This window comes from Vigna radiata, chromosome 1 (genome assembly GCF_000741045.1).
Source record: "Vigna radiata var. radiata cultivar VC1973A chromosome 1, Vradiata_ver6, whole genome shotgun sequence".
NCBI classification, from domain to species: Eukaryota; Viridiplantae; Streptophyta; class Magnoliopsida; order Fabales; family Fabaceae; genus Vigna; species Vigna radiata.
In genome coordinates, this window is record NC_028351.1 from 16,897,021 (window position 1) to 16,909,745 (window position 12,725).

At 30.2% G+C, this 12,725-nt stretch overlaps 1 protein-coding gene across 1 annotated transcript; it reads right to left on the reverse strand.

The window, feature by feature from the left end:
* Positions 1-527: 527 nt before the first annotated feature.
* Positions 528-8,859, reverse strand: LOC106774632 (V-type proton ATPase subunit C-like). The gene is made up of 11 exons (XM_014661679.2): positions 8,567-8,859; positions 8,404-8,472; positions 8,080-8,207; positions 7,888-7,987; positions 3,687-3,754; positions 3,453-3,594; positions 3,128-3,244; positions 2,811-2,936; positions 2,011-2,094; positions 1,851-1,930; positions 528-955 (listed from the first exon to the last, which is right to left on the reverse strand). Exons 1-11 carry the CDS (start codon positions 8,678-8,680, stop codon positions 853-855), a joined length of 1,131 nt encoding a protein of 376 aa, XP_014517165.1. The 5' UTR covers positions 8,681-8,859; the 3' UTR covers positions 528-852.
* Positions 8,860-12,725: the final 3,866 nt, after the last annotated feature.

The window sequence follows — 12,725 nt, forward strand, 5'->3', positions numbered from 1 at the left end:
ACCCAAACCGACGACCAATGAATGACCTAACCACCACACTAAAACCAATGAATGTTCCAAGAAAGTTCTCAAAAACAAATCCAGAACTTATACCAAAACAGAAAGCCATCGACACGAACACCGGTGGACCAATTGACACACCTCTAACAAAACATCCCACAACAAAAACCAATTTCGAAAATGAAAATAAATTTTTAACCATAATGAAGGAAACCGCAAAACCCAAATCCCTAAGAATTGAATTTTCCAAGTTTTTTTTTTTTTTTGTTTTAAATTCGGGTGATGTAGACCAATAGTTTCTTTATCATTATCCTACTCTCATATATCAACTTAAGCGAGCTGTGAGAATGTCTAAAATATGTTTATAAAAATATATTTAATTATAATCTCAAAATTTAGTTTGTAATACATAATTCTATCAATATACTCCTCTAAGTTTATCTCATTTTAAAAAATATAAACTTATTCCAAAAGGAGTTGACCGTCCGCACAGATTAGTCTAGATCAGCCCAAATCCAAAATCCAAAAGTATAAACAAATGGATATATATTAGTCTCAAGATACAAACAAAGTATTATGTAGATATGCTACCAAGAAATACAAAGACTGTAACTTCTCTAGTTACATGATCATAGACGAGAAAACATGAAGAAATAACTCAATACAAGTTAATGATCAAAACTTGGTACCATAAGACCACTTAAATTCACCATATCCTTCTGGAAACTTGAATACGCTCAAATTATATATTATATATATGGAAAAAAAGAAGAAATGAATGGAACATGACCCTAATATACAAAGGAATCCTTCCTGACCCTGAAAGAAGATAGGGCTCGTTTCTGGGTGCGCTCAAACAAGATTGATAGTGAACGAGACGTAAGGGTGGGCATCACCATCACCTGCTACAAGGCCAGCCATCCCAACCCCATCATCCTCAGTCTTCCAGTAACCACTGCACGTAAAACATAAAAGGAACAATAACAATATGAGCATGTAACATTAAAAAAAAAAAAAGAACCTATATTATAGATAAATAATATAACTATAGATATGGCCTTGTGGATCAAATATATGGTGGATGCAAGTTCTTCTGAAGTATGTTATAGGAATTAATGATTGAATTTATGAGCATGTTGTATCATAATCTAGTATACCGTCCCTCATATTGCACGGCTAGGATTAAAGTAGAATTAAAAGATATCAATAATAATAATAATTATAATAATAGTAGTAGTAAAAGCAAGACAGCGATAATATTGAGTTCGGTTTCGATAATAATGGGTTGGCGTTGCCTACAATAATTGATGGCAATTAAAGATAAAGTATGTGGTAGTATGGTGTAATGACGTGGACAGTACAATTGATGCTTCCTTGAAAAAGGAGCATTGGATATTTTGGAGAGAAAATCACAGGACTTTGACAAGCATGCAAAATGCTACACTGAAGAACAGATTATGTGAAGCAGTAACAAATTTCGTTGGCTTACTATCTCTTTTTCATCTGGTTTTGAAGAGTGCCAAGTGTCAACATCTCAAATAATTTTGAAATTAGTCAATAATAATGGATTAAGGAATCACCAAATAATTGAAGCCTGTTGAGTTTCTAATGCATTTACCACATTTTATGTGAAAGATGCATGAAACTGTAAAACTAAAACACTACCCCCGCCAAATAAAAAAACAATTTTCTTACATCTTATTTTCTCTTGAATCAATATGAGGTAGGGGGCGAAAGAGAAAAGTATGTTGACCCCAAACATGTCATTGACTTCCCATAAATCAATCTTGGTAGCCTAAAAAATTAATTATATCTATTTTAAGCCACATACACAGAAATAAGTCTCTTACCTGTTTGTGCTGTCGCTCAACCCTTCAAGGATAGAGCGTACTTTCTTCTCAGATTTGACTGATGGAGCTAAAACACATGCCTGGATGACCACAAGAACCAATGGTCAGTGATAAAATATTTGGAGGGAAAAGAGCGAAACTGAAAGTTGTTATATCTAACCAAGAAAGATGGTGGAAGACCATATCTCAGAATGCTCTCAGTAAATACACGTACTGCACAAAAGTGCATCCAGGAGCTGAAAACCTTCAGTAAATAAAACAAGTAAAAACATTAAATCAGAAATCACATCATTTATGATAACAGGGCAAGAACAAGAGAGAGATCACAGAACTTAACAATATTTTATGATACTGAGAAGTGAGAACAGAATTTTCGAATGTAAACAAAAATGTAGAAATTTAAACCAAAAAATTATGGGGCCGCTAAAAGTGCCAACAGTGGTTAATAGGGAAAAGGCTTCATCTAGACCATTATATAAAGGATTCTTTGTTACTTGTGTTAATATTTTGTTTTCTATTTTATCCTTTATGTAATAGGCTTTTTTTAACAAAAATTAAATTAATTGTTTTACCATTTTATTATTTAAGTGACACTTTTTTAAATTTAACTTTCTTTTTACATTTTGGCCGTTTTTTTAAAAAATTTAACTACTTTTTAAACTAAAATGACTACCTATTATAAAAGAATTTCTACAAAATAAATAAAAACCACTTGCAATAAAATTATAAAATTTATTTATATTTATGTTTATAATTATAATAATAATAATTTTATTATTTTTTATTATCACAAAAAAAAAGTAAATACAAATTTAAATTGCAGATACTCAAGGAATTCATAATAATTGATTTCATTATCTGCACAGTTTCCTCCTATGCGACCTGAATATTGTGCATTGTAATATTTTGTTTGGACAGCTATTGTACAAATTAATTGATGTGATAAATAATGAATAATACCTCTCCATAACTAGCATAACACCACTGCAACAGAGAGGACCTCAAACTTTCCTGGTCATCTATCAATTTCTCTAACTCTTGCTTGCGACTCTCGTGTGATTCAGGACTGTATTCGAAATCACGAATCTGAAGTATGATATATATTTCCATTAAAATACTTTTCTTCAACCCCAAAATTGATATTGCATAACATGCCTCATGCTTTCCCATATATTTCCATAAACAAGTTAATGGATGTAAAACTAAAAACAGGATATGAATTTTACTAATCCTCTAAAACTGAAGATAGTATTCGCAACTTGAGAAAATATACTTACTTGGAACCCTTTTTCTCGTGCACTAGTTCTAAAATTGTCTGCAACACGACTGAATAGTGTTACAGAATAAAGAGCATATTCGTTATCTTCATACAACTTCTTGGAAGACCTGGGAACCTAAAATACTTATTTTAATTAGAATTAGAAATAAACCAAGGCAAAAAGATTGTATTCAGGAATATCCCAGAATTAAACATGGTTGAACTATTTATTTAAATTCAGAGCTTGTTTATATTAATTGAGTAAAAATATAGTGAATCATCATTCATAATAATCTTGGGTAAGTAGCAGCTGAGTATATGAGCAAATATGTGGCAACTCTTACCACATAGTTGGTCAATGTTTCATAGCTTGAGAGCCAATCCTTCTGTGAATACTTTGGAACAATAGCAAGTAGGGTAGTTAAATTTTCTGATGTTATAATATCCTCAGGTTTTACCAAGTTGGAAAGATCACGCACAGCTAAGCTAAAAAAAGCAAAAAGGGCATTCAAGTCAGATAAGAAATATAACAGTATTAAATTTAAAAGTCATGATCGGCCAATAAACAACATTCGCACCTTCCAGTTTGCTTTCTATTGATGGTATTAAGCTGACTGCGGATATTGTTATACTCAGAAACACGAACCTGAAAAGAAAAACAGAGCTAAGCGCAAAATAGAAAATTTAATCAACACAGTGTAAAATGGGGATTCTTTATTTTACATTGTTCATCAGCAATGAACAATGTCATTCTTCCTTTTTCTTTATCTTTTCAAGAATGGAACAACCTTAGCAAAAGCCACTGAAATTCTATGGTCAAAACAATTTCATATGATAGATAGAAAGCCTTAAGTTTTATTTTATTTTATGGGCTTGAAAGGAATGACTTCTAAATTCAATTCAGCCTACGTTGTTCAAAATGGGCATCTAAGATATGAAAGATTGACTACATTTCTAAGGGTTTCACTCAAATGTGTGGTTACTTGGAGTGTTTTTCACTAGTTGCAAAGATGAAAACAGCTAGGTTAATATTATCTCTTGCTACAGATAATTGCATGGAATTACAACAGTGTGATGAGAAGAATGCTTTCAAGCATGGGGATCTTGAGGAGGAAATCTACATGGATGTTCCTCCAGTATATAAAGTTGCTGCCAATTATGTTTGCAAGTTAAGAAAAGCTTTATATGGCTTTGGAAAAAAGCTCCCCCGGTGTGGTTTGTGAGACTCAATAAAGTCATGAAAACCTCAGGATACAAAGTCAAGGAAACAGCACCTTAATTATCAAACACCCCACCTCAGGGGGAGAGACTATATTGTTAATGTATGTAGACGACATAATTGTCATTGCTGATGATTGGAATGAACAACTCGAGTCGACATTTAGCAAAATAGTTTAAGATAAAAACCCTTGGGAGACTGAAACGTCATTTGGGAATTGAAAAGTATCGATCCAAGGTATTGCTTGACATTCACTATGCAATCAGGAAAACTCCATAACTTTGAGCAAAATGAGAAAAGAAACTTGAGAGATCTTAACTTGAATTATATTTAGATACATATTCTAGTATATAGAGATATGTATCTTGCAACAAAAGTACAAGGCAAGAGAACAAGATAGAAAATAATGTTCACCCCTAGGACTCTAGGCTAATAATATATACAACACAAAACAATTTGCTCAGAAAATAAAATAAACTATCTTAGCACTCCCACCTAGGGCTGGACCATATACATTCTATGTACCAAGCTTGAAACATATAATTTGAATGAGGTCCTATCAAGGATTTTATCAAAATATCTACCAAGTGAAAATTTAAGCCAACAAACTTGGCACAAATTTGCTTAGATAACTTTTCTCAAACAAATTGACAATTAATTTCAGTGTGCTTATCATAAAACACATAGTTAGAAGAAATGAGAAAAGTTCTTCATAATCACAATAAATTATAATTTCCCAAATTCAAAAAATTTCAGATTTTGAAGAAAATGTTTTGACCACAAATGATAACAAGTGACTGATGTCATATCTCTATATTCAACTAGTAACATGATCTTAAAATTGGCATCAAAGGTTACTGTACAATTTCAAACTCTCTTTTCCACTGAATTATTCCAGTTAAAAAACTCTTAAAACTCCAAAACCATCTCCTTTTCCCTCTAAGCTTCCTATAAAAGGGTCCTATTTGCTAGCAAACACTTAGCTGCAAAAACTACCTTCCAACTGTATTCTTAGTCTTTGTTTTTAAACTTTCTCCTATAATAAACCCTTAATCCTGCCATATTGTCAACATTTTGTATTTTCTTGCCTAAAACACCCAAAAATCAAACAAGGCACAAAACCAAACAACAAACACTAATCAATAAATAAAACACTACAGAAAATTACTCCAAAACACAATAATGCCAAACATGACATTAAATGATGGAATAGGATTAGAAATACCAAAGATCAGCTTAGCCATTCTGACTGAAATCATCTCCCTGCCTGAAAATCCCTTTGTTATACTCACCCAGCCCCTCTAAAACCACTATATACCATCATCAAATTGTCACTAGCCATAGGAACATCTGTCATGACTTAAATAACATAGTTATTCCTGTTAGAATAAGCAATAAATATATTTAGAAAGTAGTTGTATTAGGAAAATGCTAGTACCTATTAGTCCTACCTATCTTTATACCTAAGTATATATGATTGATCTTTGATCTTCCCTATACACATTGAGTCAGAATCTTATCAAGATAAATATGAGAACATATGAAGGGAGTTTTCAAGCTCTCTCAATTACTCTTAAATATAGTCTCTTTATTTATCTTAACTAGGAACCAAAACGGCTCCATCCCACTCTGCTAGTCTGTATCCTCTCCAGCACAGTTTTCACCACTGTTTGCTAACCGCCACCAACCATTAGCTGCCGCGGGCCACTGTCTCAGTTTTCTCCAGTGACCACCAGCTCTAGAGTGTCCTTCCAACTGACATCTAATCCCACTGGTCCCAGAAACTAATTTCCTCCACGCACTGCAATGCACTCATTCTCTATCCTCTTGCCGGAACTTTGTTGCGCCACCATCATAGGTCTCACTGGAACTCCCTATCTCTATTATGACCATTGGAACTTCATTTTGATGTCATGAAAGGTCATCCTAGTTGAAGGTCACCTTAAGGTTCTAATCTACCTTAGTTGTTTTGTTCTTCTCTACCAATGAAAAGGTTTGGACCTGCTGCCTGTTTCTCTTTGCACGATTTTCCTAACAAAACAAGCAATGTCTCTAATGCTGAAATTGTTAAACCAAAATTCTCTGATGATGAAAACCAAGAATATTTGAGGTTGAAATCTAATAGCTTAGCACAATCATTTGTAAATCACAACTTCTCAACAACTTGCATCTCACAATCCCTGGAAGGTCAAAGACCATGGATAATTAATTCAGCTACTTCTGACCACATTTCTGGTAATGCCTCCTTGTTCTAATGCCTTTGCTTTCCCAAAAATCCTCATTTCATAACCTTAGCCAAGGGCTCTAAAATTCCTCCCAAGGAATTGGTCAAGTTTCACTTTCTCCTTCCCTAAATCTAAAATCGGTTCTTTGTGTTACTTCTTGTCCTTTCAATCTTATTTCTTTGAGTCAATTAACCAAGTCTTTAAATTGTTCAATAACTTATGATGTCAATTCCTTTGTTATACATGAACGTGTTACATGTCAACTGATTGGAGAATGATATGAATCTAAAGGTTTGTTATATAAAGATAAAGGCTCCAAGACAAAGTTTGTTATATGAAGATAAAGGAAATACCTAAGTCTCAGGGTATTGTGATGTTGACTGAGCATGATCTCCTACGGACAAACGTTCTACTATGGGATATTGTATTTTCCTCGGAGGAAATATTATTTCTTGAAGAAGTAAGAAACAAAATGTAGTTACTCGATCAACAATTGAAGTTGAGTATAGGGCAACGGGTGAAACAATTCCTTCAAGAACTTAATTTTTGTGAGATTTAGCAAATGAAGATCTATTGTGATAACAGGTTGCCCTCCATGTTGCTTCCAATCCAATGTTACATGAGAGATCTAAATACATTGATATTGACTATCACTTTGTTCGGGAAAAGTTGTTGTCCAAGGAAATGTGTAATGAATTTGTTGGATCCAATGATCAACTTGTAGATGTGTCAACAAAATCATTAAGGGGACCTGAAATTGATTTTATTTGTTCCAAACTTGGTACATACAATTTGTATGCTCCAGCTTGAGGAAGAAGAGTGTTAAAATAAGTATTAAATATAGTTAGGAAGTAGTTAAATTGGTAAAATGCTATTACCCATTAGTTGTACCTATCTTGGTACCTAAGTATCTATTATTGATCTTTGATCTCCCCTATACACATTGTATCAAAATCCTATCAATACAAATATGAGAACATATGAGGGGAGTTTTCAAGCTTTCTCAGTTACTCTTAAATATGGTCTCTTTTATTTATCTTAACTGTTCCAATAACTAGAAGAAAAACTGAATAAAAAAGCATGAAGAATGTGGAAGCAATAACTATTAAAGCATTAGCCTCTTATTCATTTTCAACCTAATTAATGTGTTACTAATCTTTTACCTTGAAGTAGTAATCAAGAAGGAAAACCAAATACTTGACCTTGCTCAATAGTTAGCACGACCACTAAATTACAACAGTATATATACATCACTGTAAAAATATAGTCTGCGCAATCGGCTATCACATAACAAAATCAAATTATGTCCAAATCTGCGTTAGAAATATGAATAACCTTGAGATCATCCTCAATCTTTGCCACCTGACCATGAATCCCATCCACAGTCTCCTTCAACGGCGACATAGTCGGGTACCTGGCTTCATCCCAAGCAAACCTACATCCAACACAGCACCACCAAATCTTCACCACAAAAAAATAAATCATCAGAAACAAATCACAGTCTTCACAGTTTCCAGTCGAACAAACCTCGTCAAGTACGAATCAACAGGGACTCCATCCACCGTCAAACTACTGGTCACTGCGCCCGACACTCTTTCCAGATCATCAATCTGTCGCCTGATCTTGTGCGACACTCCCTCCACGAAGTTGTTCGACTGCACACACACACACAAAACAGATCTAGCACAGTGAACAAATAAACAATTAATAATCTCTAAGAAATCCGCAGCCGTGCCACAACGTAACAACATTCCTCCGTAATTTTTTTGGCAATATCCAGGATTGGAACGGAATCCATGAACAGGTGAAACCAGTGAAAATTTTGTTGGTGTAATGGAGAATTTTACGCACCTTGACGAGATCGTCGCTGAGAGAGAGGAGAGAGTCTAGGGTTCCGACGCGGAGATTAGGAATGTTGAACTGCGAATTAGAAGAGAAAAAGGAGAAGAAAAAAAGAGACGGTAGTTAGTTATATAATGTGAAGCGTTGAGAGAGAAAAAGAAATAGAATGTACTCTGTAAAGAGGTGTGTCGAAGGAGTGTTTGGAGATTTCTTCCTGCAATTTGTTCCACAGAGTGGATGCGGAATTCGGAACGGGGAGAGACACTACCCAGTACCTCGTCGCCATTCGACCTTTCTTTCTCTGATCACGCGGAGAAATGAAATATACAGAGAGAAAGACCGTGTTCGTTTGTTTGTCTGGGAAGGTTATGAAAATTGGAATAGATCGTGCTTCTTCACACACACAGTTTTAACGTGCAATTAGATTTTGTTTTCTAGTTGGGCGTCATTACATGAATGATTGTTTTGGAGAAGAAAGGGATGAAAACGGAAACAACTGGAAACGGGAAAATTTTAACACATGGAAGTATGAAATCAATTTTTAATTATTTGATATAATAAAAATGAAAATTATGTGAAGGGGATAATTATTTTTTTTCACTTTGTCATATAGGAGAAGCTACATAAAAAGAAATATAATTTTTCTTGTCATAGTATTTTTGAAAATAAAAAGAAAATATTCCAACGTTATAGAAAAAAAATAGTTATAGTTGATAAATCCTAAGAATGTGACTTATCCAATGGAACCTCTGTCATTAACTTAACAAAATAAAACACTATACATAAAACATTAGTAATAATTTATTTTCATTTTTTTACATTAATTTAGATTTGACTTCATAATTCTAACTAATTATTGATTTGAAAATCGAATTAACTATTAAATTGGTTAAAATTCTAGATTAATTAATGAATCATTCATTAAAATAATAAATGTTTTTTTATGATAGAATATATATTATAAAGACTTCATTTTCGGTTTCTGTTTTTCATGTTTAAGTCAATAATTAGTTAGACTTATAATGTCAAATCTAAATTAACATAAAAAAGTAAAAGTAAATTATTATTAATGTTTTATTTACCCGGTTTTACTTTGTTAATGTGAAGGGTTCAACCGGATAAGTCGCAAAAGTCAGTATGAACTGTGAACTAAATTATAAACTGAATTGTAAATTACACTAACTGAACTATTAACTAAATTGTAAACTACACTAATTTCAATTAAACTACAATATAAACTTAACTGAACTAGTAACTATACTAATTTTAAACTGAATTGTACTAATTTTTAAACTAAATAATATAACAATACATGTTCTTTTCTTTTTAATTGAAAATTATTTTAATATTTATTTTATTTTATTCATAAATGTCTAATAAGTTGATTTTTAATTATTTAATATTATTACTTTCTATTTTATTTATATTTTTTTTATTATCAAAAATTATTTTATTTTATTTTTTATTTATTTATATTATAGTAAAAAAAATATAAATATATGTATAAATATATATATATATATATATATATATATATATAACTTAAAAAATATAAAAATATAAATTACATTTTTTATTTTTATCAATAAAAATATAAATTTTGTGATAAAAAAGTTGTTTTAAAAAATTAATTATTATTTTTTTTGTGAATAATTATTTTTATTAATATTTTATTATTAAATAAAGTTTTTTTGACAAAGATGAAACAATTGAACTGAAATTAGATACAGTTCTCACAGTTAACTGAATTGTTTATTTTTAGTACAATATAATAAAGAGTCCTATTTAAGACTATAAACCTTATATGGAAGGATCAAAGGGCCTTAAGCTCTACTCAATAGATCAGACCTTCACTTTTTACATAACTACAAGGCATGTAAAGAGTACCTTGCATCTAGTGTGACCGAAACAACGTGTCGGTCCTAGTTTTCGATTATGATATTTGCGATATAAGCTTTTGCAAAGAAAATGATTATAAAAAGTGGGAGAAATTAACAATGAGTTAGATGTTCCATTTAAAAAGCTTGATTGAGACTAGAGACATGAGTTTTTATGAGTGTAATGATTTAACAATGACATGTGAGAATTGAGATATTTTCCAAAGGAAAACAAAGAAAGTGGGAGTTAAATGAGTTTATAAGACTAAATTTCACGTGAATAAGTATAAAGGATAAAGTTGGAGTCAAGGTGGATAAGAATATTTTTTTAATATATTGTTAATGATCTCATATTTTTACACCTTCTTACCTAATACAAGGTTGATTATGAGCCTTATCAGTAGGCATGTAGATAATTCTATTGATCTTCATTTTCAGGCAACGAAATGTTAACATGATCAAATTCGTATTAATTATATGGACTTGGAAAATGCTAAAGTGTAGAAACATGCTTAGACAAAATTTGTAAGAACTTTGAAAAATACTAAATGTGGATGAAATCTTAAGAATTATTTGAACTGTGTTTTAATAATACTTCTTATTTTTCTAAATCTTTCTTCTTATCGCACTGACTCCTAAATGTCTACGAATTCCTCTTTTATTTAAGATTTAGAAAATATCCATAATTTTATCATATAATAAACTGAAATTTAAATGCTATTTATTTTATAAATTTTCCAAAAGTAAACTTATTTAATTAAAATGCCGTTTAAAGATGAGCGTATATAGACTATGGAACACGAAATAAATTAATCAATTAATTAATTCTAAAAAAATAAATAAAAAATAAAATATATAATATTATTAAATCTTTAATATTTAATATTTAAAAAGAAATATAATATATAAATTTTATAATATTAAATAATAATTAGGTATGAAAATAAAAAATTATATAAAATATTACACATAAATAAAATTTCATAACAATTGAAATATTCATTACTTTAAATTTATGAAAAAAATTAATATTTAAGTTTAAATATATTTTTAATTAATATTTAAGTTTAAATATATTTTTAATTAATATTTAAGTTTAAATATATTTTTAATTAATANTTTTAATTAATATTTAAGTTTAAATATATTTTTAATTAATATTTAAGTTTAAATATATTTTTAATTAATATTTAAGTTTAAATATATTTTTAATTTCTTTTATTTTTCTAAATTATAATAAAATACTTTTTTATACGTTACAAACTAATATGCGTTATGCGTATGAAAGAAGATAATACGCGTATTAATGAAAACATTGTTCAAGAATCAAGAAGAATTTTCAGTACCAATATTTAAATGGTCTAAACTATAAAAAAAAGTTTTACATCAGAATCAAAATTAAAAAATGGTCTGAACAATAAAAAAAACTTTACTTTACCCACGTCCAGGCGGAGCCTGCTGCTGCTGCTGTTCCAGCCTCTGAACCTCCATGATAAGGTTCGATAAAACTACAATTTCTTGTGTCGCTTCTAAATAAAGCTCTTCTTTTATTAATTCCGTAACGTACCTCGATTGCACAATAGCCCCATTTCTCCTAGTTTTTATGTAACTTCGCAGTGCTTTTGCAACTCCTTGGGGCGGGGACTGATCCATTGGTAAAGGGATGGAGAGAGATTGATGTGAAAAATGGATGTGTGAAGAATGCATCCGATGAATGTTGATATATATATATATAAGGATTTACTAATTTACTTAAGAGGATCTTTGAGTTGGTACGTTATAGTAAAGTGTATCAAATTTTTTGTTACAAAAATATTTCTGTTAAAAAAAAAACCAATTTTAAATCTAAAAGTATTTTAATAATTTTAAAATTTAATTTAAAATAAAAAAATAGAAGGTAGTTATTAAAAATCCTTATTGGTTCATGTCTACTAGAAAAGTTATTAGCTTTTATTATATATTTTTTAAAAGATAGTTGTGTTTTAAAATATAAAATAAAATAAAAGGTAGTTGTTTTTTTAATGAATTTATATCTAAAAACCCAGACGGTTCTATAAATCGAGATGGATTCTATAAATCCAGAAGGGTTCTATAAAGTCATGAAAATAAAAATTACAAAAGATATTCCTTTAAGTGATGGAAAATATGTTGTATATGGATGTGATCCACCAATTTTTAAAAAACAACGTAAGTATAAAATTTATATCTATTTAAAAATATTATAATTAAAAATATTCCTTAAGTAGTGGAAAATAACTACATTTCTTTTTATTTTTTATTTTAAAAAACAATTAATAAATAACTACCTTTTTATTTTTTATTTAAATTAAATTTTAAAATTACTAAAGTACCCTTATATTTAAAGTATGTTTTCTTTTAAATAGGGATATTTTTATAACCTAAAATTTAGTACACTTTGTTAAAATGTACCAACTAAATTAGCAAACCCCATAT

Excerpts from the sequence above, each read along its gene's own strand:
- LOC106774632 (XM_014661679.2), bottom strand. The coding sequence starts at position 8,680 with ATGGCGACGAGGTACTGGGTAGTGTCTCTCCCCGTTCCGAATTCCGCA. Across the intron at positions 7,988-8,079 it reads GTTGATTCGTACTTGACGAG|GTTTGCTTGGGATGAAGCCA; the intron begins GTTTGTTCGACT and ends TGTTGGATGTAG. Across the intron at positions 3,755-7,887 it reads AGATTGAGGATGATCTCAAG|GTTCGTGTTTCTGAGTATAA; the intron begins GTTATTCATATT and ends TTTTCTTTTCAG.